Genomic DNA, 22,500 nt, shown 5'->3' with positions numbered 1-22,500 from the left:
TGTAACAAAAAGTAATTTCTACTTCGAGTTTTTTTAGTTTTATTTTAAAGCTAATTTATTTTCTTTTTTGTAAGGAATTGTTTTGCTTATCCTTTAGTTTTTTAAATTTTTTTTCTAGTTTAAGTTTAGGTTAATGTTACTTTTTCAGCGCATTTCTGAAATAATTAAATCATCAAAACAGTCAAGGTCAATTTGTAAACAAAAAAATCATTCGCGTGGTCAGTAAAAGCGTTCAATTGCACGCCGTTCCTGTCCAAACATTATTTTGTAGAATTAAATTCCCGTCGGTCAAAATGTCCAATTACTTTGTAAATTGAGCGGACAATCTGAGGTTTTAGCCAGACAACTGTCCGACCATTAAATTGAACCCTATATATATATATATATATATATATATATATATATATATATATATATATCAGGGATGCGGAGTCCCTTAAAAGGACTCCGGCTTTATATTTCTACTTTTTCCAAGTCTGTAGTGTCCAGAAGCTCTAAACATATTTGTTGACTTATTATCTGCTATAATAAAAAAATTAATGAGATTTAATAACTTGAAACTTATTGTTTTTAAGCCCGGAGTCCTTGCCGCCATTATACCTAAGGACTCCGGGCTTAAAAAACTGTTGTTCTTCTAACCTAAAAGTCTTAAATTTTTTCCTATTAGTAGTTCATAAACTTATTTATATTTTTAGAGCTCCTGGATACCAAAAACTAAAATAAAGTAATCTTTTTGTGACTTTCAAATCCAGAGTCCTTTTTAGGACTCCGCATCCCTGATATATATATATATATATATATATATATATATATATATATATATAGACCTTGTTTTAAAGCATAAACTGGCACACCATTTACATATATGCTAAGCCATTTAATGTAAGCGGTAAGCCATTTCACATCAGCCATTTTTTATCATTTTTTAAATATTTAAACTAGTCTAAAGATATCATTTAAGCGGCAAGATAAAAGGAGTAATTAATGTTATAATAACCACTTATAAAGTTTGAATGACGATTACATAAAAAAATTTCTATAAAAATTACATTTGATATTCTTTTGATATAATTTGATATAGTTTGATATATTTGATATGTTATTTAATTTGATATTTGATATTTACAAATGTATAAGTTACACAAAAACAAAGAAAAATTTTTTTAATCAATTAAAATTTTATTTTCTATAACTTTTCCATTAAAAATGTTCAGCAAAAGTAAAAAAAAAGGTGTTTAAAAAAGATGCTTAAAAAAAGAAATCATAAAAGAAATATATTTAAAAAACTTTTATTTATCTTGCAATAGCAAGAATATTTATTTAGACAATTTGTCATAACAAACAATAACAAAAATAATTACTGAATTATTAAAAAAATTCAAAAACAAAACAAATTAGTAGCTAAAAATAGTTCATGTTAAGTTTATTTTGTATTAATGTCATTAATGTATTAATGTCACTTTTGATAATTTATTTTTGATTTTTGTTTGTCTGTTTTGATTGATTTTATCAAAAAAATGAAAAAACATTATTAAAAAAACATTAAACGACATCTTATAAAGAGTTTATTTTTTTATAATTAAAAAAAAACATCTTTTATAGATATAACTCTATTATTAACTTTTTTGCTTGAATTTATGCTTGAAGCAATATTGCTCTTCCAATGTCTTTGTTTATATTTATAAGTTTATTTTGCGAAAAATAGTAGTTTAGAAAAATAATATTTTATAAAAGTCACATCAGCTTTATATAACTAACAGATTGTGCGATATCAAAAAAATGAAAATAGAAATTTTCTTATAATTTAAAAAGAATTTTGAATAAAAAAGTTATTTAAATAAAATAAAATTTGATTTTTTTTCTCTCGATTTTTCACCTCCTTTTCTATTTTATACGATAAAACAAATTCCTTGTAAACATGCTATACCATTATGCTTTTTTGCCTTAAGGCAAGTGAAAGCATAATGTTATATATTTTCTAAATAATGGTACTTGGAAGCTTAAATCTTTTTTTGTCACAAAGAAGCGCTGGTAAAGTAATTAACTTGAGTTTTTTTTCTTTGCAATGAGTAATATTTTTTGTTTGTTAATAACTTTTTAAAAGTTAAAAATCATTTGCAAAGTTGTAATTTTAAGAAATAATGAAAAAAAAAAATTAAGATATTTTAATTCATTTATACAAATGTAGAAAAAAAAAAGCAATTAATTTATGTTAAATGATAATAAAAAATGTAATTTTTTTTTTTTAATTATTTAATAATAAAATTAATTTAATAAAAATAAGATTTAATTATTTAGTAATAAAATAAAAAAATTGAAACAAAATAGTCATTCCACAATATAAGAAAATATTGTATACTATATTCTCTTTCCAGGTGATCTGATGTAAATTGACCAATTTAATATAATACATTTAGAAAATAACACTTCTAGATTTGTTTTTCTTAAACAGTAAGATAAACTTGTTTTGCTGTTATTTATTGTGGTAAAAAAGTTAAAAAAAGTTAATGTCTTTATATATATATAAAAAAAAAGATGATTTGACTGAGGATTTCACAATCCCCGTTAAATCCTCAGTTGATTTAATAACACTCTCTTGTGGCAGAAAACTATAAGATGTACTGAAGCCCCAGGCAGTAGGCTATTGCAGTATGATGTCACACTGCTTATATGAACAGCATACACATATATGTATATATGTGTGTGTGTGTGTTTATATATATATATATATATATATATATATATATATATATATATATATATATATATATATACATATATATATATACATATATATATATATATATATATATATATATATATATATATATATATATATATATATATATATATATATATGTATATATATATATGTATATATATATATGTATATATATATATATATATATATATGTATATATATATATATATATATATATATATATATATATATATATATATATATATATATATATATATTCAATTATATTTTATGTTTTACTCAATAAATTTATTTATTAAATATATTTTAATTTAAAGCAATAAGAATAACATTTTGTAAACTTAATTATAGGAAAATGAAAAATCTAATGCTGGAGCAGGTTGTAATGTAGCTGGAGCAGGTTGGTTGTTTTGTAATAATACTTTGTTTTGATTGACGATCTTTTTTTTTTCTAAATCAGAAAAACTGTGTTATTCTAGTCAAAAATAGTCATATATATTATAATTAGACATTCATATATATTAATAAATTTATCCTTGGGACATAATAAGTAATTGAGTTAAAAAGTACATTGTTTCAAACATTTAAACATTATGTAGAAAAATTATAAATCCAGTTTCTACCATTGCATCAGTGTTAAAATGTCACCATTTTAATGATCTAAATATATTTTTAAGGTGTTAAATTTGCAGGCCTAAAGACTCAAACTTGTAGACCTAAAACAATAATTTGCCTAAACATTTTTTAAATGTTTCTTAAGATGTATTTAGTAGCTATTTTAAAAGTAGATTTTAAGTTTAAATTATTTCAATTTTAGGACAGCCATTTCAGTTAAGACCTTCTAAATTAGGGTCAGATTTCAATTCATGTAAGTTATTTATGTAGTTTTTGGTAATCCTATGTTAAATTTTTAAAACAGATATTATTTTTTTTAAGTTATGCTTCTCTCTTCTTTTTTTTTACTGAGAAATAAATAGACTTAGTTTAGAAAAATGTAAAGAGACAATAATTTCAAAAACTTTGACCATGGGTAGCGATAGTGTTGGTCCTAACAGGTGTTCACTAAGTTTATATACAATTTTAAAAAGAGTTACACTTTGATTTTAAAGCAAATTTAATTCAGTTAAGAGTTTTGAAAAATTGTCTGGTTTATCTGAGTAAATACTATTTATTTTTTTTGTATTTTCAACAATATTATGTTTTATAAAATAAGTTTATTTTCCAACATGTTTCGTATATTGTTTTATCAAGCTTAAAAAAAAGATTTTTTTTTTTTAACAAAGACGATGGAATGGTTTAGCTTTACAGCCATTTTTGCTACCAAAAGAACCAAAGACCTCAATCAATTGGGCCTCTGGCAAATTGCCAGTGCTGTCTTCTTTATCGACTTGCTCAAAAAATTTTCAATTATGTAATTCCCATTATAAAGTGGTACTTTATAATGTGAACTTACATAATTCTATTGCCATTGATACTGGAGTGAAAGTGTATGAAACCTTCATTTTCAATTTTATATTTAAGATCTCTGTATTTTCAAAAAAATATTGCACAATTTATTTAGGCTGCTTTGTGTAATTGAGAATGTTTAGTTGTTTATAAATGTAAGATAGTGAATGATTGAGGTTGTCTTAACTTTCATAGTAAATATTTTAGATCTGAACTTTCTATTTCCAACTTACAGCTATTCTAACTTAATCTACACTCATAATTTTCAATTATGTTTGAAACCATTTTTTTGGAACATCCTTACAGAAATGTTTAACAGTAAATAATTTTTTATAATAGGAATACAATAGAACGCTTAATTTCTTGATACTTCACACATTCATTTAAAAAAAAAAAAAAAAATATTTTTAAGAATTATGTTTATATGATTTTCTATCATTCATTTTTTTTTTTTGTGCACATTTTATATCATACTTATATATATATTTTTTTTGCTAATTTCAAATTTAATAATTTTAAATCGTTATTTTGTGTGTGCAGATTTTCAATCTTTTTACACATTTAAATTAAAAAGTAAAAGAGCAAAACTTATTTAAAGTTGATGTAAAAACTTAGTAAGCATCTGTTAAGACATGTTCATTTAATTTGTTTTAATTTTCTCCTTTTTTTTTATGAAGTAATAATAGGCACACAATTTGAAAACTTTATTTGAAAATTCAATAAACTTTTTATATATTTTGTTTTTTAATGAATTAAAGTTTTGATCACATGTTTTTTTTATGTATTATTTTTCTTTTGCAATGATATGTTTTTTTTTTTTGAGTAATTGATTAAAAATTAGGAATTCTTTTATTTTATTTCCTATAAACAGAAATGTTAAACATTTGTTTAGTCATAAAGGATGCACCTAATAGATTTACCTTGAGACCCTCTGCTTTATCTGCAGCTGCTGAAAATATTGTTTTGACCACAAAGACTGGTAAATCTTATTTGATTTTTTTTGTTTATATATTCAAAAGTTTCATATATACATACATATATATATATATATATATATATATATATATATATATATATATATATATATATATATATATATATATATATATATATATATATATATATATATATATATATATATGTAAACACACACACTTTTAGATCAATCTTTTAGAGGTCAGCATCAGGTCAGCAATAATAATTTGATGCAAAGGTCTTACCATAAAACATAGAAACAAGGTCAGCAATTTTCCGCTGACCTCTAACACTTTAGGAATGGCAGTTAAGTTGGCGTACGACAATGCCGACCCCCTAATTCCGAGGGTTATATATATATATATATATATATATATATATATATATATATATATATATATATATATATATATATATATATATATATATATATATATATATATGTATGTACGTACATGCTTACAACCCATAGAGGTTAGATTTAAGTTTTTTCCATAATCTGTTGACAAAAAAAAATTAATAAACAAGACCAGAAATTATTTTTCTTTCAATAAAATGATTGCTTGCCCAAGCCATAACCTTGAGTCTATATAGTGGCACTCCTTGCATGTTCTACCTAAATAAGTTAGTCGATGTATGTATACTCCTCACATGTTTTACCTATTTAAGTCAGAAAAAGAGAGAAAGAAAATTCTAAAATCTTGTACATTAACAAACAGAGAAAAATAAAAACTGACATCAAGACAGTATTTGATATTGACAGAAAATAAGTCAGACAAAAAAAAATATCATTTATTGTTTAACCCAACAATTCCATAAAGTCTTTACTCAGTCCCATAATAGAACATCAATGCCAGAGTTCAAACCAAAAACTCAAACTATATCTTCTGTTGACAGTAAATATTTAGCAATACTCAAGAAGCCACTCTACTGTGCTACTTAGACAAATCATCTGGAGTTGACAACTTTTTGTTCTCTCAAATGGTCATAAGAACTTGAGTTTCCCATTATCCTATATATATATATATATATATATATATATATATATATATATATATATATATATATATATATATATATATATATATATATATATATATATATATATATATATATATATATATATATATATATATATATATATATATATATATATATATATATATATATATATATATATATACATTCAGAGCCAGCTCGTAGTGTGTGTGAAGTGTGCAAAACACACAGGCGCAGCATTCTGATCTATGATTAAAAATGCAAAAGGTACTAAGTCCATTTCAATGGACTTTATTATACATTCAAGCTATGTATAATATTTTTTCTGCAACTATAAAGCGTTGGCAAATTTTTGAATCAAAATGTTGCAAATTAACAGTAAAGTCATTAAGTACCACCAGATGGGAAAGTCATGTAAATGCTCTTCGAGCTCTAAAATTTGGATCAAAAGAAATCTATTGTGCATTGAAAGAAGTTGTTAACATTGAAAAAGATTCTATTAATAGATTAACTGCTGAATCACTTGCATCAAAACTAGAAAATTTTGAATTCATATGTGGTGTTGTGGTTTAGCACGAGGTATTAACTGAAATTAATTGTACTAGCAAACTATTACAATCTCAAACTGCATACGTGAAGACTGCTGCAAATGCATTAAAGAAAACTTCCAATTTTTTTGTTACTAAACACACTGAAGATTCTTATAAAATATACATTTCAAAAGCCAAAATTCTTGCTAATGATGCAAATTTGACTGACGAATTCAGTTCTATATCACATGAAAGAGCAATAAAAAGAAAAAGGTTTTTTGATGATGAACCTTTTGAAGAAGATGGTGATATACAACCAGACCAAAAATTCAAAAAGCAGTTTTTTGATGTTCTCTTTAAAATAGCTAAAGAATCGATAAATGAATAATTTGAAAGCTTTTCAAGTATAATAGAACCATTCGAGTTTTTGTATGGTATCAAAGATATTGATAAAATATGAGAAGACATAATTAATAAATGCAGATTACTGGAAAAAGTATTGACTTATGGTAAATCAAAAGATGTGTATTTAGAAGATTTGTTTCTGGAACTTAATTTGTTATCGCGGAAATTAGATGGGAAAAAATCACCGGAATCTTTGCTTAAATGGATCTATAATAGTCAGCTTGAAGAACTGTTTCCTAATATTTGTAATTCCCTACGAATATTGTTAACACTACCGGTAACAATGAGTACAGGGGAACGTAGTTTTTCCAAATTAATTAAAAACTATTTACAATCAACAATGGGCCAGGAATGTTTAAATGGTTTATTAATAATTTCCATTGAAAACATCATTGCTGAATCTGTAGATATCGATACTTTAAGATTAAATTTTGCAAAATCTAAAGTTAGACATGTTCTGTTTTATAACTAAAAATATGTTTAAAATCAATAAAATTTTTAAGAAAGTTATTTTATTTGTAGTAAATATTGTTTTATGGTTTAAAAAAAAATACATTTTTCGCGAGCTAGCTCGCTTGGAATTTAAATCTAAAAGATGCCTAATTTATTCTCGCACACATAAAATATGTTACACAAGCTGGCTCTGTATATATATATATATATATATATATATATATATATATATATATATATATAAATAAATTATGTTAGTGTATTTTACAAATAGAGTGCTCAATGTTCTTAAAGAACAGAGCAATAATAAATTAGTAAAAAACACTTATCTAACTTTTATCTTCTACTTTAAGTTTCACCATTGCTGAATCATCAGGAAGAGTACTCTTCCTAATGATCCAGCAATGGTGAAACTTAAAGTAGAAGATAAAAGTTAGATAAGTGTTTTTTACTAATTTATATGTATATATATATATATATATATATATATATATATATATATATATATATATATATATATATATATATATATATGTATATATATATATATATATATATATATATATATATATATATATATATATATATATATATATATATATATATATATATATATATATATACAACCCGTAGATGTTGTCCGAAAGTTTTTTCCATATTTTGTTGACAAAAAGTAAAAATTAAAATGCAAGACCGGAATTATTTTTTTTTATTAATTGATAGACTGCCTGCCCCAACCAAACCCTCAGTCGATGTAGCAACACTCCCTTGCGGGTCAGGCTAAAAGATAGTAGTTGTAGCAGCACTCCCTTGCGGGTCAGGCTATTTGTCAGTCGATGTAGCAACACTCCCTTGCGAGTCAGGCTATTTGTCAGTCGATGTAGCAGCACTCCCTTGCAAGTCAGGCTATAAGATAGTCGATGTAGCAACACTCTGCGCATGATTTACAGTAAAAAAAAATAAAAATAAAAACATTTTATTAAAAAAATAAAAAATAAAAATAAAAATATTGTTTATATTGTTAAAAACATTCAGAATGTTTTTAAAACATTCTGGTCAATTAAATTTGCGTTTTTGTGGTTTTTTTAAAAAACAATTTATTTGTAATTAAATTAATGGTTTTAACTTTTGTCCAACACACAAATGTTGGACGAAAGTCAAAAGTAATTAAAAGTGACGTATGTGTTGGCGTAAGAATCACTTTTTTCCTTCCGCTCTTCCCAAAGACAACAAACTATAGATCTATATACATATATATATATATATATATATATATATATATATATATATATATATATATATATATATATATATATATATATATATATATATATATATATATATATATATATATATATATATATATATAGGGCTCGAAATAACAAACTTTTTTTTATCGGACAATTAAAATGCACTGAAAATAAAAATAAAATTTGTAAGATAAATTATCTAACAAAAAGAAAATCTTAAAAAAAAGAAAAAATCTAAGCTCAAAAAACTAAAATTATAAAAGGAAAATATATTTATAGTACATTTAAAAAAAATGCTTTGTAAACTATAGAAGTGCTTTGTAAAATATATAATACATAAATTATTACGTAAATAAATTAAATACATAAACTATGTAATAATAAAATACATAATTAAATATGTAATAAAAATGTATAATAAAAATACAAAATTATTAAATACATAAATTACTCTGTAAATATATTAAATACATAAATTATTAAGTTTACTTATTTACTTTATTAAACAAAGTAACAAATTATATGTTTACAATAAACCCATTTTATTTAAATTATCAAAGAATATTATACTTAATTACATTTATATAAATAAGTATTTTTTTTATAAATCTTTTTAAACTATTTCTAAGATTAATTTTATAAAAGCGATTATTTTTAGCGCAAAAACAAGCTTTATGTAACAACTCAAATTTAATAGTGTAATAAAAAGTACTGCTATATGCATAACTATTAAACTATTAAAATAACTATTATGTTAAAATTTTTATAAAATGAATTTAAAAGTGGTTTTATAAGCTAAAATATTTATTTGAAATTTATAAAAACCATCGTACAAAAATAAAATAAATACTAGACTATTTAAATTAATAACTAATTGCAACGTTTTGATATAAATGATAAAGACCGGGCTACTTTATTCAAAAAAATGTAATGCTTTGATGTCCTTTAAAAGATGCATCAACTCAAAAAAATGACGTATTTTATTAACGTAGCCGTGTGTTCAACTTAAATTTTGTTTTGTATAAAAAATAAAAAGTTCAAAAAGTAAAGTTTATATACAATAATGAATTTATTAATAACTTTTGCAACAACTAAAATGATTAGAAAATAAATGTACATAAAATATGTTGGACAAAATGACCATTAGATGTCATTTTTTACTGGACAAGTGCTGGACAATGTCCGATGTCTGGCGCTTATTTCAAGCCCTGTATATATATATATATATATATATATATATATATATATATATATATATATATATATATATATATATATATATATATCAAATCTTTTAAAATAGGTATTGTTCCCTTGCTCTGGAAAGATGTTAATATCTCACCCATCTTCAAAAAATGATGTAAACTCAAAGCAATTAACTACTGCTCATAACCACATTGACTTCAATTGCAATTCAATGAAGTGATTAGTGAGAAAAAGACTAATTACTTATCTCACACCTTGCTACAAGTCATGTATACTCATACATGACTTATATGTAATCTCATTCCTTATTACAAGCCAGGGAGTGATTAGTGAGAGAATGACTTAGCACCTTAGTAATCTCAAACTACTTTCTATTCGCCTCCATATTGGTGGTAAATCATGTCGCACAAACCTCTTGAAGTGTTAGATAAAATAACTGAAAAACCAGTATTATGGCTGTCCTAATCTTACCTAATTTTTCCAAACTAAGGTCTTCTAGACAAACCTCATAAGAAATTTATTTTTATTTTTCTCATTGTAAGAAATTGATTTTTATTTTTCTGATTGTTTATTTTTATTTTTCTCATTGTTTATTTTTATTTACTCATTATTTATTTTTGTTTTTCTCATTGTTTGTTTTTATTTTTCTTACTTTTCTGATTATTCTATTAGTAATCTGTGTTTGCATCTAAATTTTTAAATTCCCTGAAATGGAATTCAAAAATTGAGAGGGAAACTGTCGCTATCAGTAAAATTCTAATTGATATTAATGTACAAAGTTAAATATCTTTTAACTGGTTCTGTTTTATTTAAATCAAGAATGCAGAGTCCCAAAAAGTACTCCAGATTTGAAAGTCACAAAAAGAGTACTTTTTCCTAGTTTTTGGTATCCAGGAGCTCTAAAAATACAAAAAAGCTTATGAACTACTAAAAAATTAAGACTTTTAGGTTAGAGGAGTAATCAATTTGAACCTGGAGTTCTTAGATATAATGGTGGCAAGGGCTTTGGGGCTCCTGGCTTAAAAACAATAAGTTCCAAGTCATTAAATCTCATAGAGTTTCTTTTTTTTTTGACTTATATGCATACTTCCCTCTTCATTTACCAACTCTGTCTTTGTAAAAAAGATTTTTTCACAAAGACAGACAAACACAAACATCTTTTTAAACCGTTTTCAAATTTTTTTGAAAATAATAATTGTTTTTAATCTCATCAAATGTATTATATTTATTTTTATTCTTATCAAATATATTACTTTTAGTTTTATTTATAGTTAGCTGTTATACCAAAAAACATTTTCCCACCTCATTTCTCATTTTTTTGATTCTTCGGCTACTATATTAATCACCTTTAGTTGATTTATTGTTTTTTTCTTAAATGGATCCCAAACCTCCAAGACATGTTGTGTTCATATCAAAGAGAATGATAAAAAATGTTTGGATTAAAATTTTTTTGATTAAAACAAAAAAATGCACACCAAGAAAAACTTTTTTTAGTTGAAGCTCATCTTCTCGTAAAATAAAAAAGTTTTTCTTGGTGTGCATTCTTTTGTTTTAATCAAAAAAATTTTAATCCGAACATTTTTTATCATTCTCTTTAATATGAACACAACACGTCAGTTAAAAGTCTTTAATTCTAATTATTATTTTTCAATTTTTTTATTAGTTTTTTTTTTATGTTAATGATTGTTTTTTCAGTTGGTCATCTTTAGCTTTGATTGCTTTTTCCAGAGCTGATACTTGTTTTTCTGAAGCTAATAGTTTTTTTGTTTCCATAGCTGATAGTTTGTTTTACAAAGCTGATACTTGTTTGTTTCCAAAGCTGATACTTGTTTTCCAAAGCTGATACTTGTTTGTTTCCAAAGCTGATACTTGTTTTCCAAAGCTCATACTTGTTTTCCAAGCTGATACTTGTTTATACAAAGCTGATACTTATCTATTCAAAGAAAAAACTAAAAGTTTTGGCTGTCCAAAAAAACAATTGACTGTCAATTTCATGCATTAGCCAGTCAAATTGGCTGTTTTCCTTCGATTTCTTATTTTCCACGCTGCATACATACATATATACATGCATACAATGTTAAAATGTATAGGTTTTCTAATAACTTGAAAAAGTATTGACATATATAGATTTATAAAAACCTATAAAACTAAAATAAAAACCTATAAAATAACTTTTATTAAAAGTTTCTTATTCATTCACCAAAAGTTAAATTAAATCTTTTTTTATTAAATTTTCTAACATTTTTGTTAATTCTTATTATTTTATTTGTGTAATAATAAATATTATTTAAAAAAGGAGGGTGGCAGGTGTAGGCAAGTTGTTTTTATTAGCCAAAACCTGCCCTATTTACTTATATATTAACCTAGAATGAATATTTAAGTAAAGGAATATATAATATTCAATAAAACATCTTTATGTTTCAAATAATTATTATTCATAGAAAAAGAAAGTCCATCTAAAGGATTTACTTTAAGACCCTCTGCATTATCTACAGCTGCTGAGAATATTGTTTTGACACCAAAAGCTGGTAAACATAATTTTATCTTTTTAAAATATTAAATTAAAGAGATTCATAAGAGTATTTTTTAATTTATTTTATTTTAAAGTAAACTCTCCTTTTATTTGTAAAAGCTCTAGAATGCAAATTCTTTTGTCTTTATATCTTATTACAGGAATTAAAATATAGGGAATTGTCCCTTTTTAAAAAGTAATGCTAACAAAGGAGCTCTTTTGCAATTTTACTACCTGATTTTACTACCAATTTTACTATTTTTTATTTTTTCCAATTTTTCCAAAACACAGTATTATAGGATTTTTTTCTATTTTTAGCTAGTTTTTATTTTTAACTCCAACCTATTTAATCTAATCAAATATGTTTTAGTAGCAAATAGTAACAGTAGTGATAAATAACTGTTTGTTAATACAAATACAAATGGCAGGCTGCAGAAACCAGATATGTCCAATAGAGTGATGACTTTTTTACAACCTTGTTTCCCTGCATCATAATTTGATGAGCTTTTACAAAAGATTAAATAAAATCTTACTTTCAAGGTGATAAAAAGTTTATAAAAAAGTTGATAAAAAAATGTTATAAAATTTTTTATTTATTATCTTTTTTGCCTAATTTTAAATATTAGTCCAATTTAAGCAGTTCAAAATTGAACGCGAGCTTCGGAGTCACATATATGCAACATTTTATAGGGCTATCAAACACACAAGGAAGTCAATTATTTAGGATAGTCAATTATTAGACAGGATGAATCTTAGTGGGAGGTTGTCCTTGTTGCGGCAGGAGTCTTACAGGTCTTCCAAAACTTTGATTGCACACTCACAGCACTAGTTGCTTCGGGGGATGTTGATAGGAGATTCATATGTTTTCCAGTGGTTTTGCAAGATTCGAGACCTTTTGGATATTTATTCAGCACTGCAGATAGTTCATCGAATCGATAGCTAATCTTCATTGCAGAGTTTGACTGCAAAACCAATGGTCGGCCCAAGAGTAGGAAATGAATGAACAGATTTTACGCAGCCTGTTATGGGTTTCAGGGATCAGAATAAACGCAAGAAAGGCTAGAATGGTTTGAGTGTTCCAGCAAGCATTGCTGGTGTTTGGGATCTGTTGAAACTTTACAAAGGGCATCTCAGTGTGATGACAGAAGAAATGAGTGAGATGGTATAGAAACCTTGTCATCAATCTAGCCGCCTGTTTCCTTAATCTCATTTTTATCATTGCTAATGACTGATTTTAATTTATCATAATTGCTCATCAAATCCTTCACAAAGAAGTACTCAATGTTTGGTGATTTAGTCAATCCATTGAGCTCATTGTCCATGACAATGTGAAGAATGTGATCCAGCACATTTGGTGCAACTGAACAACAATGTCTGTCTCCTTGCTGGTATTCACACTTGTTTTGTCGGCAACAATCATCACTATTGATCCCCACAGGTTGAATTCCTCTAACATTGTTAAGTCCTGCGATTGTTTGAGCTTTCCCAGGTGAATCAGAGTCCATGCTACTTTTCAGATCAATCAGGTGGCGCTGAGCTGGTACCTGTAGACTATGTCACTTTGATAACTTTCTTTCACTTGGATGGGTGGATGGTTTTGGAACTAGCAGGTTTGCCAGTGGAATAACCAACCTGGGCTTTACTCTCAATTTGCAGTTTACACAGGTTCTCGTCCCCTATGCACAACCATTCGCCTTTAACTTTAGTGATATCAAACAGTCTATTTGTTGCGTTGAAATTTTATTTCTTTCTGCAGTGCTCATAGTCTTTCAAAAGTTTTGCAAATTTTGCACAAATGACTTGATCAGATACATGTGTGAAAGTTCAAATTTTTATTCTATAGGGCTTAAAGCTCAACAACACTTACACTGATTCTCTCTCGTGGTGGATTCAAGAAATTTGAAGCGTCCATTGACTTGGTTTTTCTGGGGCATGTGACTCCTTTCACTCAAGGATGCCTCTTAAACTATTACTTTGCCTCTTCTTGATGGTGCTTGAAACTGGATTCTTTGATCAAGTTTCCTTGTTCTTCTTGGTTATATTCTACTCAGCAATTAAAAAAGAAAAGGCCTAAATGTAAAAATTAAACACAAACAAATTAAAGAAACTGTTACTGAGTTTCATATATTTTATTTAAAAACAAGCAATTTAAAATATATAAAAAAGAAAAAAAGTAAGACACTAATAAATTATTATATGCACAGTTATATGTTTGTATATAAAGAACAAATATCAATATAGTTCACTAAATAATACAAGATCTCTTTTAATTAGGCAATAATAGTGTTGACACAAAAATAATTTAAGCTTAACTATCTGCTTTGAACACCTCACTTATACATCAGTTTATACCACATTGCAAAACAGATAAATAAAATTTTACAACTCTACAGTAAGAGCCTCTAGAGTAAAAAATAAATATTTTGATTGATTTTTATAACAAAATTTGTGTGAAACAAAGACCACTTGGTACAAAAAGGGGGTCTATCGCACACAAGGACTCCCCCACAGTACGAGCCTGTCTCTATAGTAATGTATAAATTATTATACAAAATGGTTTAATGATTTTTATTATATATATATTGCTGAAACAAATATATATTACGCTAAAATGGCCTATATTACATTTCAAATTAGTTTGTGTGTGACCTTTTCAAAATGTCATTAGAATAATGGGCATTTTAGTCATTTATAGGCAAAAGTTTATCCATTCGTGCTATAGGAGGTGATTTTTGAGAAAAAAGGTAAAAGTTATCAACCTAATACCCAAACAACTTCATTTTTTTTAAAATGTAAATTCACACTCCTAAGGCCGAGAAGGCCACTACAGATGAGGAGACTACTTAATTGTGGTTATAACCCTCTCTCAACTCTATAACTCCAAAACATAAACCTTGATGAACAAGGCTGCTGTGCAGAGAAACAAGTTGAGTGTGGTACTACCAGGGGCATAATGGGGATAGAACTTGGAACCTCTCGCTTATGAAGTGAGCACTGTACCACTACATCACTACTGCATTTTTCTTGAAGCAACTTGAGGCATATTCATGTCTTTTATTTCAAAATTTGAACATCTGCCACTTTTTGTCATATATTTGGAAACTAGAGATAAAAAGCATGAATCAAAACAATGAGAACCAATTTCAAATTAAATTACACAATTAAAAAAAAAAAAATTCAATCAAGTTTGTTACAAAAAGTTACAAAAAGTAATTACAGGAGTTAACATAAAGAAATAAATTCAAATTTATTGAAATTTCAACAAAGCAATTTGAAAATCCAAAAAAAATCTTGCAAATTCATGAAAAAAAAATCCATCATGGAAAATACAAATCAGTCTCAAAAGTTACTAGAATTTCTATATCTACTGATGGATGGATTAGATTGGATGATGGATTGGATTAGATGATGGATTGAATTGGATGATGGATTGGATTGGATGATGGATTGGATTGGATTGGATGATGGATTGGATTGGATGATGGAAGGATTATTAAACAATATAAGAGGACTTTATCCATCAAATAAGCTGAAGGAAGAAAAAAAAATTTTCAACAATAAATCAGTTGTAAATAAGATTTGTTGTTTTTTTGAAAGAAATCCAGGCTTGTCTAACAGAGAAAAAGCTAAAAAGTATAAAGTTTCAAATTTTTTAGTAAGAAAAGTAAAGAAATACTACAATTACAAGTCTTTCTGAGCAGTTAGATACCCAAATCAATCTGACAAACAAAATTCCACTGCCAAAACAGTGAGCATGAAAACTTTACACCCAAGTTTTGACAAAATTGAATGGCTGCATTTTGATGGACAACAAGATTTATATAAATGTCACTAAGTTGACTAAAGTCACATGTGTCTTTAGTCAACTTTTTGGTGACAAATATTATATTTCAATTGTTCATGACAGTGTAAGCAACAAGTATAAATACAAACTTGTGAACAAATATGGTAAAAAATTGCTCTTATGGCAAGCAATTTGTTGTTAAGGAAAAAAGAGTTTTTGTGACATCATCAACTTTGAGATAAGAAATTTATATTAAATGTGCCTTCAAAAGCGACTTTTAGCACTCATTTGATCTCACTCTAGACCTTGTTTATTTTGGTGTAACTTAGCCTTTTGCAACCACGCTAAAAAATCTTTGGAGTGGTATAAATTGATAAAGGTTATAATTGCCCATCAGAAAATATTGGGGTATCGGCAAAGAATGTTTGCATAAAACAGACAAGACTATTAATTCAGTATGAGAATTGCTAAAGGCATGGTCAACCAATGCAAGGAAATCACAATAACAGTTGTGCTGAAATTAATAGGTATCTTCACCAGTAATGTACAATTATTTTTAGGAATATAGAAAAATTTTGAAACTAAAAGTATTTTTATACTTCAATTTCTTAACTTTAAATAAAAATTAAAGAAATTTGTAAAAAAAGCAGTCATTTTAAATATTTTTCGATCTCATGCTTTTGTCACATCTGCAAAATTCGAACATTTGCCATTAATAGTATAGGAGTAAAGCCAGGTTCAATTTTGCATTAACTGCAGAAAGCAGATGAATGACAGACATGTCCAAGACAAGTCTTTTTTTTTGCAGTTAACTATGCTTTGAGTGGCTGATGTTTCTTCTTTGTGCTGTTTTTTTTTGTGCTTTGCTCTTCATTCAAAAAATATATTTTTATGCAGTTGAGCTTTTTATGAGTGAATTATGATGATGATTGTGAGGTTGTTTTTAATCAAAGTTATAAAAGGAAGAAAAGTGTTTTGAATACAAAAGTGGTTATAAAAGGAACATCATTAAAAAGGAAAAAGTTAAAGTTGATGAACACGTTAACTGGACTGCAACGACAACTAAAGCAAAACAACTTCAATCAACTAATTGTGGGTAAGCTATTATTATAGTACTATAGAACTTAGGACCAGCATGTTTTCTTATTCAAATCTAAATTTATTTTTTTATCTAAACCTACAACTACTCAAAAAATCGACTAGAAAGGCTGTCAGATCTATTACAACAAAACAAATTTCCCAAAAAAAGAAAAAAGGTTGGTATGGTAATACAATACCTGAAAGTATACACTCTAAACTTACAAAACATACTGATTTCAACTAAAGTGTCTCACACTAAAAAGAAAGCAAAAAATTTTCAGATAATAAAATCTCAAATTTGTGATGATGGATGATCAAAAAACCGTTGGCATACCTACTGTTATACTAATGTTTCTTTACCACTCCAAGATATTTATTACTTTTGGCAGCTAACAGTCAATGATTTCGCAATACATGATTTTTAACTAACAAAATGACAGCTTTTGTCTGCTATAAAGAAAATAGTGGGAAAGGTTGTAATGATGTCTGCACATTGATTACTATATTGAATATGTAATTAAAAGTGAAATTGAAAATCTCCACATTTCTGGAGATAATCTGGATAATTTGTTTATTGTTCTGGTCAAAATAAGAACAATACTCTTTCATTTTATTATGGTATTAACAGAAACGAAGTGTTTCAAAAAAGTCTTTGTTTAATTAAAAGAAAACTCTGTAAAGTAGAAAAGTACATTCTTACAAAAGTACAAAAGTACATTACTCTTGATAGAGTAATTGAAGGAATTGTTAATGCTTTAAAAAATATGTACTGTTGTAAAAATGAAAAGTGAAAACTTTTTAGATTTCCGTTCTTAGTCATCGAAATATTATAAAAAGCCTATGAAACTCCATGTAGAGAACACTTAAAAAAGAGACCTTTAAATTGATAAAAATGGTGGACTTAAAAAAATTAAACACATTCTGTACAATAAGTGGAAGTTCTGGGATGATTTATGTTGTCAACTTTGACAATAATCATGAAGAAATTCATTATGGCCTGTTACATAATGATTTATTAATATTTCCATAAAGTTAAAAAAAATCATTTTGAAATCATTTTAACTCTAAACATAAGTTTAAAAAATAAATAAAAATTTAAATAAATAAAAATTAAAAAAACTGAAAAAAATAAACATGAATTTAAAAAAAAAAAAACATACCAACATTTATTTAACATAGAAAAAATTTTTATAATTTTATTGAGAAAGATTGCTTTTTGTCTCTCCTAAAAAATTTGGTTTTTGGATGTCTGGTTTCTGCAGTAGGCCATACAAATAGGTGTTTATTTTGTTGGCCATTCATATAGGTGTTTATTTATTGGGCCATATATATATATTTAGTATAGATGTTTATAAATAAATTTATAAATAAACATCATGTTTATATAGTCAGTGTTCTTTTCTTTTTGTTACATTCTTTTGTCATACATTTTGTGTCATTCTTTTTGTACTTGTTCTTTGTTTCTATAATTTTATCTTTAATCATGAAGTAATAATTTCATCTATAACGGTAATGTAAATTTTCTTTTAATCATAATGAAGTAATAATTTCATCTATAATGGTAATGTAAATTTTCTTTTCCCATTTATAAAATCTGCTTTAACTTTTAAAGTAACATTAAAAAAAACTAATAAAACATACAATTTTTATGTGCAAAATATTTTTTGTAATGTTATACTATTCATTAAGTTGTTAAAATAATTTTATTGATAGTGGGGTATTGAAGCTTGTGGTTCTCTGCAAACATTTCTCAAATGAAAAAATTTATTGTACACTTTATGTTTGACTCCTTTACATTGAGCCATTAAATTCTATAGCAAAAACCTTGATAAAAAGGATTAAAAACAAAGTGTTCTTTGTTTTTAATATTATATCAACCCTAATTTTATATATTGTATATACTTTATGTATTTTTATTTCTTTCTGAATATTTTTTTATTTTTAGAAAATCGGAAAAGGGCAATTTGTGATGATAACCAAGGTTTAATTTATTTGCTTTTGTTTCTTTTATTTTAATTGCTATTTATATTTGTTGCTGTTATTTTTACCTGCTACTTTAGTTTTATTTTTGTCATTTTTAGCTCTTTTATATGTTTATATATATATATATATATATATATATATATATATATATATATATATATATATATATATATATATATATATTTATATGTATGTAACAAGTGATGACATTTTGAAATAGAGTTAGATTAGTTTAATATGTGGTGAGAAAATATAAACATAAGGACTAAACTAAATAATTGTATAAAACAACTAAAATTATTAAGGTGTTTTGCTGTGTTAATTTTATTATTGATAATCATTTTTATATTGTTGTTAATTCTTTTGTGGACTGATTTAAGTTTTAAGGCTGTTTTAACATGTCTAGAATCATATGTTACTTTTAAGAGTCAATTCCCAAACAACATCAACCCAGATAAAACGTACGTTTTATCTGGGTTGATGTTGATACCATTTTTAGCATTAAGTCTTTATTCCACCTTTTAAGCATCTAATCGCAACATGTTTATATTCAATATTAATTTTGTTAGTAAATGTGATGATACCAGCGCTTTGTTAAGTTTGATACTTTCAGTGGTTACTGGAGAGGGCGATGTCTTGATACCAAAAATAAATTCACCTATTTTTATTTACTATGAAATCACTTACTAACAATCTTATATTTTTATTTCAAGAATTGAAGTTCAAAGAAAAATTGAATTCGATAGATTTACCAAAACATCAGAACATTGTACCAAAACATCAGAGAAATACAATGTGTCAAAATTTTGGTACTAATTTTGTGGTGTTCCATATTATTGATCATACTTGTATCGCTTCCTATATATTAACGCCTCATTTAAATTAAATACATTTTAGTAAACTTATAAATCATGTCCAATTTTCTCTATGTAAAAGATAAAATATAAAATGGCGATTTTTAATTTGTTCTTAATTTTTCTTTTTATGCACAGAGACTGACCAGTTTGAGGAGGGAAACAAAAAAACAAAAGTGAGTTTAAGATATTGTATAAGAATAAAAGCTTTTAATGTTCATTTTTAAAAAGTTTTTTTTTCTGTAATTGTTATTTTTGTTGCTTTTTTTTTATATTTTGATTACTATTTATGCCTTTTTATTTTATTTTTATACATTTATAATTTTTTAATTTTGTTTATTTAAGTCATGTTTATAAAAGTTTTGTTTTTTTTAATGTTATTTTTGTACATAGCATATATAGTAAATAATAAAACTTCTAGGGCTGCACCTTTTTTTCTATTTACCACTAAAATCTTTCGATTTATTTTATTTTGTTATAAAAAAGGTTCAGGTTGTATTTGTAAAAAATTTTGGTGAATTGTGTTAAGCTTGCACAAAAATTATAACTATAGTGAATTGTGTTAAACTTATACAAAACTTGGCATACAGAAACTTAAGGTAGATTAATAGAAACCTAAGGTAGATTAACAGGACTTTGGACGATGTAGTTGTAAAAGTTTGATAATTTTTTTATTATTTACTCTTCTCAGAAATCTTTTTGAAATATATAGTTCTTAAAAGTGTTTATGGAAAATAGTAATTAGTGAAGGTTGATGATGGCTGAGTCTATCTTGTTTTAAATGAACCAAAAAAGCACTGACGTTACCGTAATGCAATAATTTGGTAAATTTTGATAGTGGTTGTTAGATAAGGTATCGAAGGTGATTTGTTAAAAATGCTATATTTAGGTAATCGTGATGTTGTTTTTTGCACTTTCGATTAGCCTTCTTATGATTTATTGTGAGCCAATTTTTATCAAAAAAATCATGTGTGATTCAATGTGATTTTGTATCAATTTTAATCACATAATAAAAAAAATTGCTTTTGTGCTAACTGCTAGTGCTTAAAACAAAAATTTTAAATACCTTTTGCTTAACAAGTTCACTGCCAACAAAGCTGTAAGTAAACACTACTTAAGTTAGGAGTTAAAAAGAATAAGAATAGTTAAAAAGATAAAAAAAATTGAAAATGCAAGAAAACAGTCCACAGAAAACTTAACCAGTAAATGTTTTTAAGCATGAAGGAGTAGTTGCAGAAAAAGTTGACTGAAAGGCAGATAAAAGCTTAGCAACTATAGCAGGTCCAACTATAATTACATTCGTTTTTGGACATCTAAAAGAGAAAGAGCATCATTAGATGAACGAGCCAAAAAATGACAACAGTATTTCATAAACAGACTAATAAGGGATTTATAGAGGTAAAAAATGGAATCAAAAGTAAAAAAATATTGAGCACAAAGGAGAGGCAACTTTAGTAGATAGTAACTTTGCAATAGATTGTATATATATATGGTTTTAACCTTCAGACTCAGCATGCAGCATTTTTTAGCTAAAGTTTTAGGTTTCTTTAAAAAAATGTATTTTTTCTGTTATCCTATGTCTAAATCCTAAAGTAAAGTTTTTCTGAAAGGTGTATACTTACACAATTCATAAAGGTTGACACTACACTGGACATTTATACAGGTAGGTTCGACCATTTGTACAGCCTTTTTTTTTTCAATAAATAGACATGCATGAGAAAATAAACAGGAAAAAATATAACTAATAGTAAGGTTAATATTTTTTGTACCCCATAAGTTTATTTAAATATATTAATAATAATATTTTTAAGTATCACTTTAATTTTTTTCAAATTTTGAAAATAAAACGCTAATAGTTTTTGCTAGAGTTTGCATAAATTTAAAACAAACAAATATCTTTATTGACAAGGAGTATATGAAAAGACATATCTATAGAGTTTTAAACACATCAAGTTTATTTACTTTCACATGAGGAACCATTTCTTAATGGTGTAAAATCAGGGATCTAGTGAGAATGGCTAAAGGCATACTTTTGGAGCATAAAGGTTAATGAGAGGTGAAAAATGATCTGAGAAAATCTAATAATTATTAGCAAACTAATTCAAATTTGCAGGCTACTGCGAGCTTAAGCTGTCACAAACAAAAGATCAGATTCATGAGTTTGCCTGATCTAGGCTATCAAAGAGTGACGATTTTTTGTAAAGATTAGAGCTTATAATTGTGTCATCAGCAAATAGTCACCTTAAAGTTGTGTCATCAGCAAATAGAGTTACCTTAAATGTAAGATTATCACGATGATTG

At 25.8% G+C, this 22,500-nt stretch overlaps 1 protein-coding gene across 2 annotated transcripts in view; it reads left to right on the top strand.

Moving 5' to 3' along the window:
• The window catches only part of LOC100213652 (ran-binding protein 3), a 68,334-nt gene that overhangs the window by 19,681 nt on the left and 26,153 nt on the right, over positions 1 to 22,500 (top strand). Inside the window, exons 2-7 of one of the 2 annotated variants that reach the window (XM_065818163.1) lie at positions 3,074 to 3,122; positions 3,540 to 3,590; positions 5,061 to 5,147; positions 12,428 to 12,514; positions 19,308 to 19,343; positions 20,338 to 20,375. In XM_065818163.1, the coding sequence (XP_065674235.1) occupies positions 3,074 to 3,122; positions 3,540 to 3,590; positions 5,061 to 5,147; positions 12,428 to 12,514; positions 19,308 to 19,343; positions 20,338 to 20,375 (348 nt within the window). The remainder of the gene's footprint in view (positions 1 to 3,073; positions 3,123 to 3,539; positions 3,591 to 5,060; positions 5,148 to 12,427; positions 12,515 to 19,307; positions 19,344 to 20,337; positions 20,376 to 22,500) is intronic. The other variant, XM_065818164.1, reaches the window with a different exon arrangement.

This window comes from Hydra vulgaris, chromosome 14 (genome assembly GCF_038396675.1).
Source record: "Hydra vulgaris chromosome 14, alternate assembly HydraT2T_AEP".
Classification (NCBI taxonomy): Eukaryota; Metazoa; Cnidaria; class Hydrozoa; order Anthoathecata; family Hydridae; genus Hydra; species Hydra vulgaris.
Note: the sequence above shows the minus strand (reverse complement) of the source record. Positions and strands in the feature narration are given on the sequence as shown.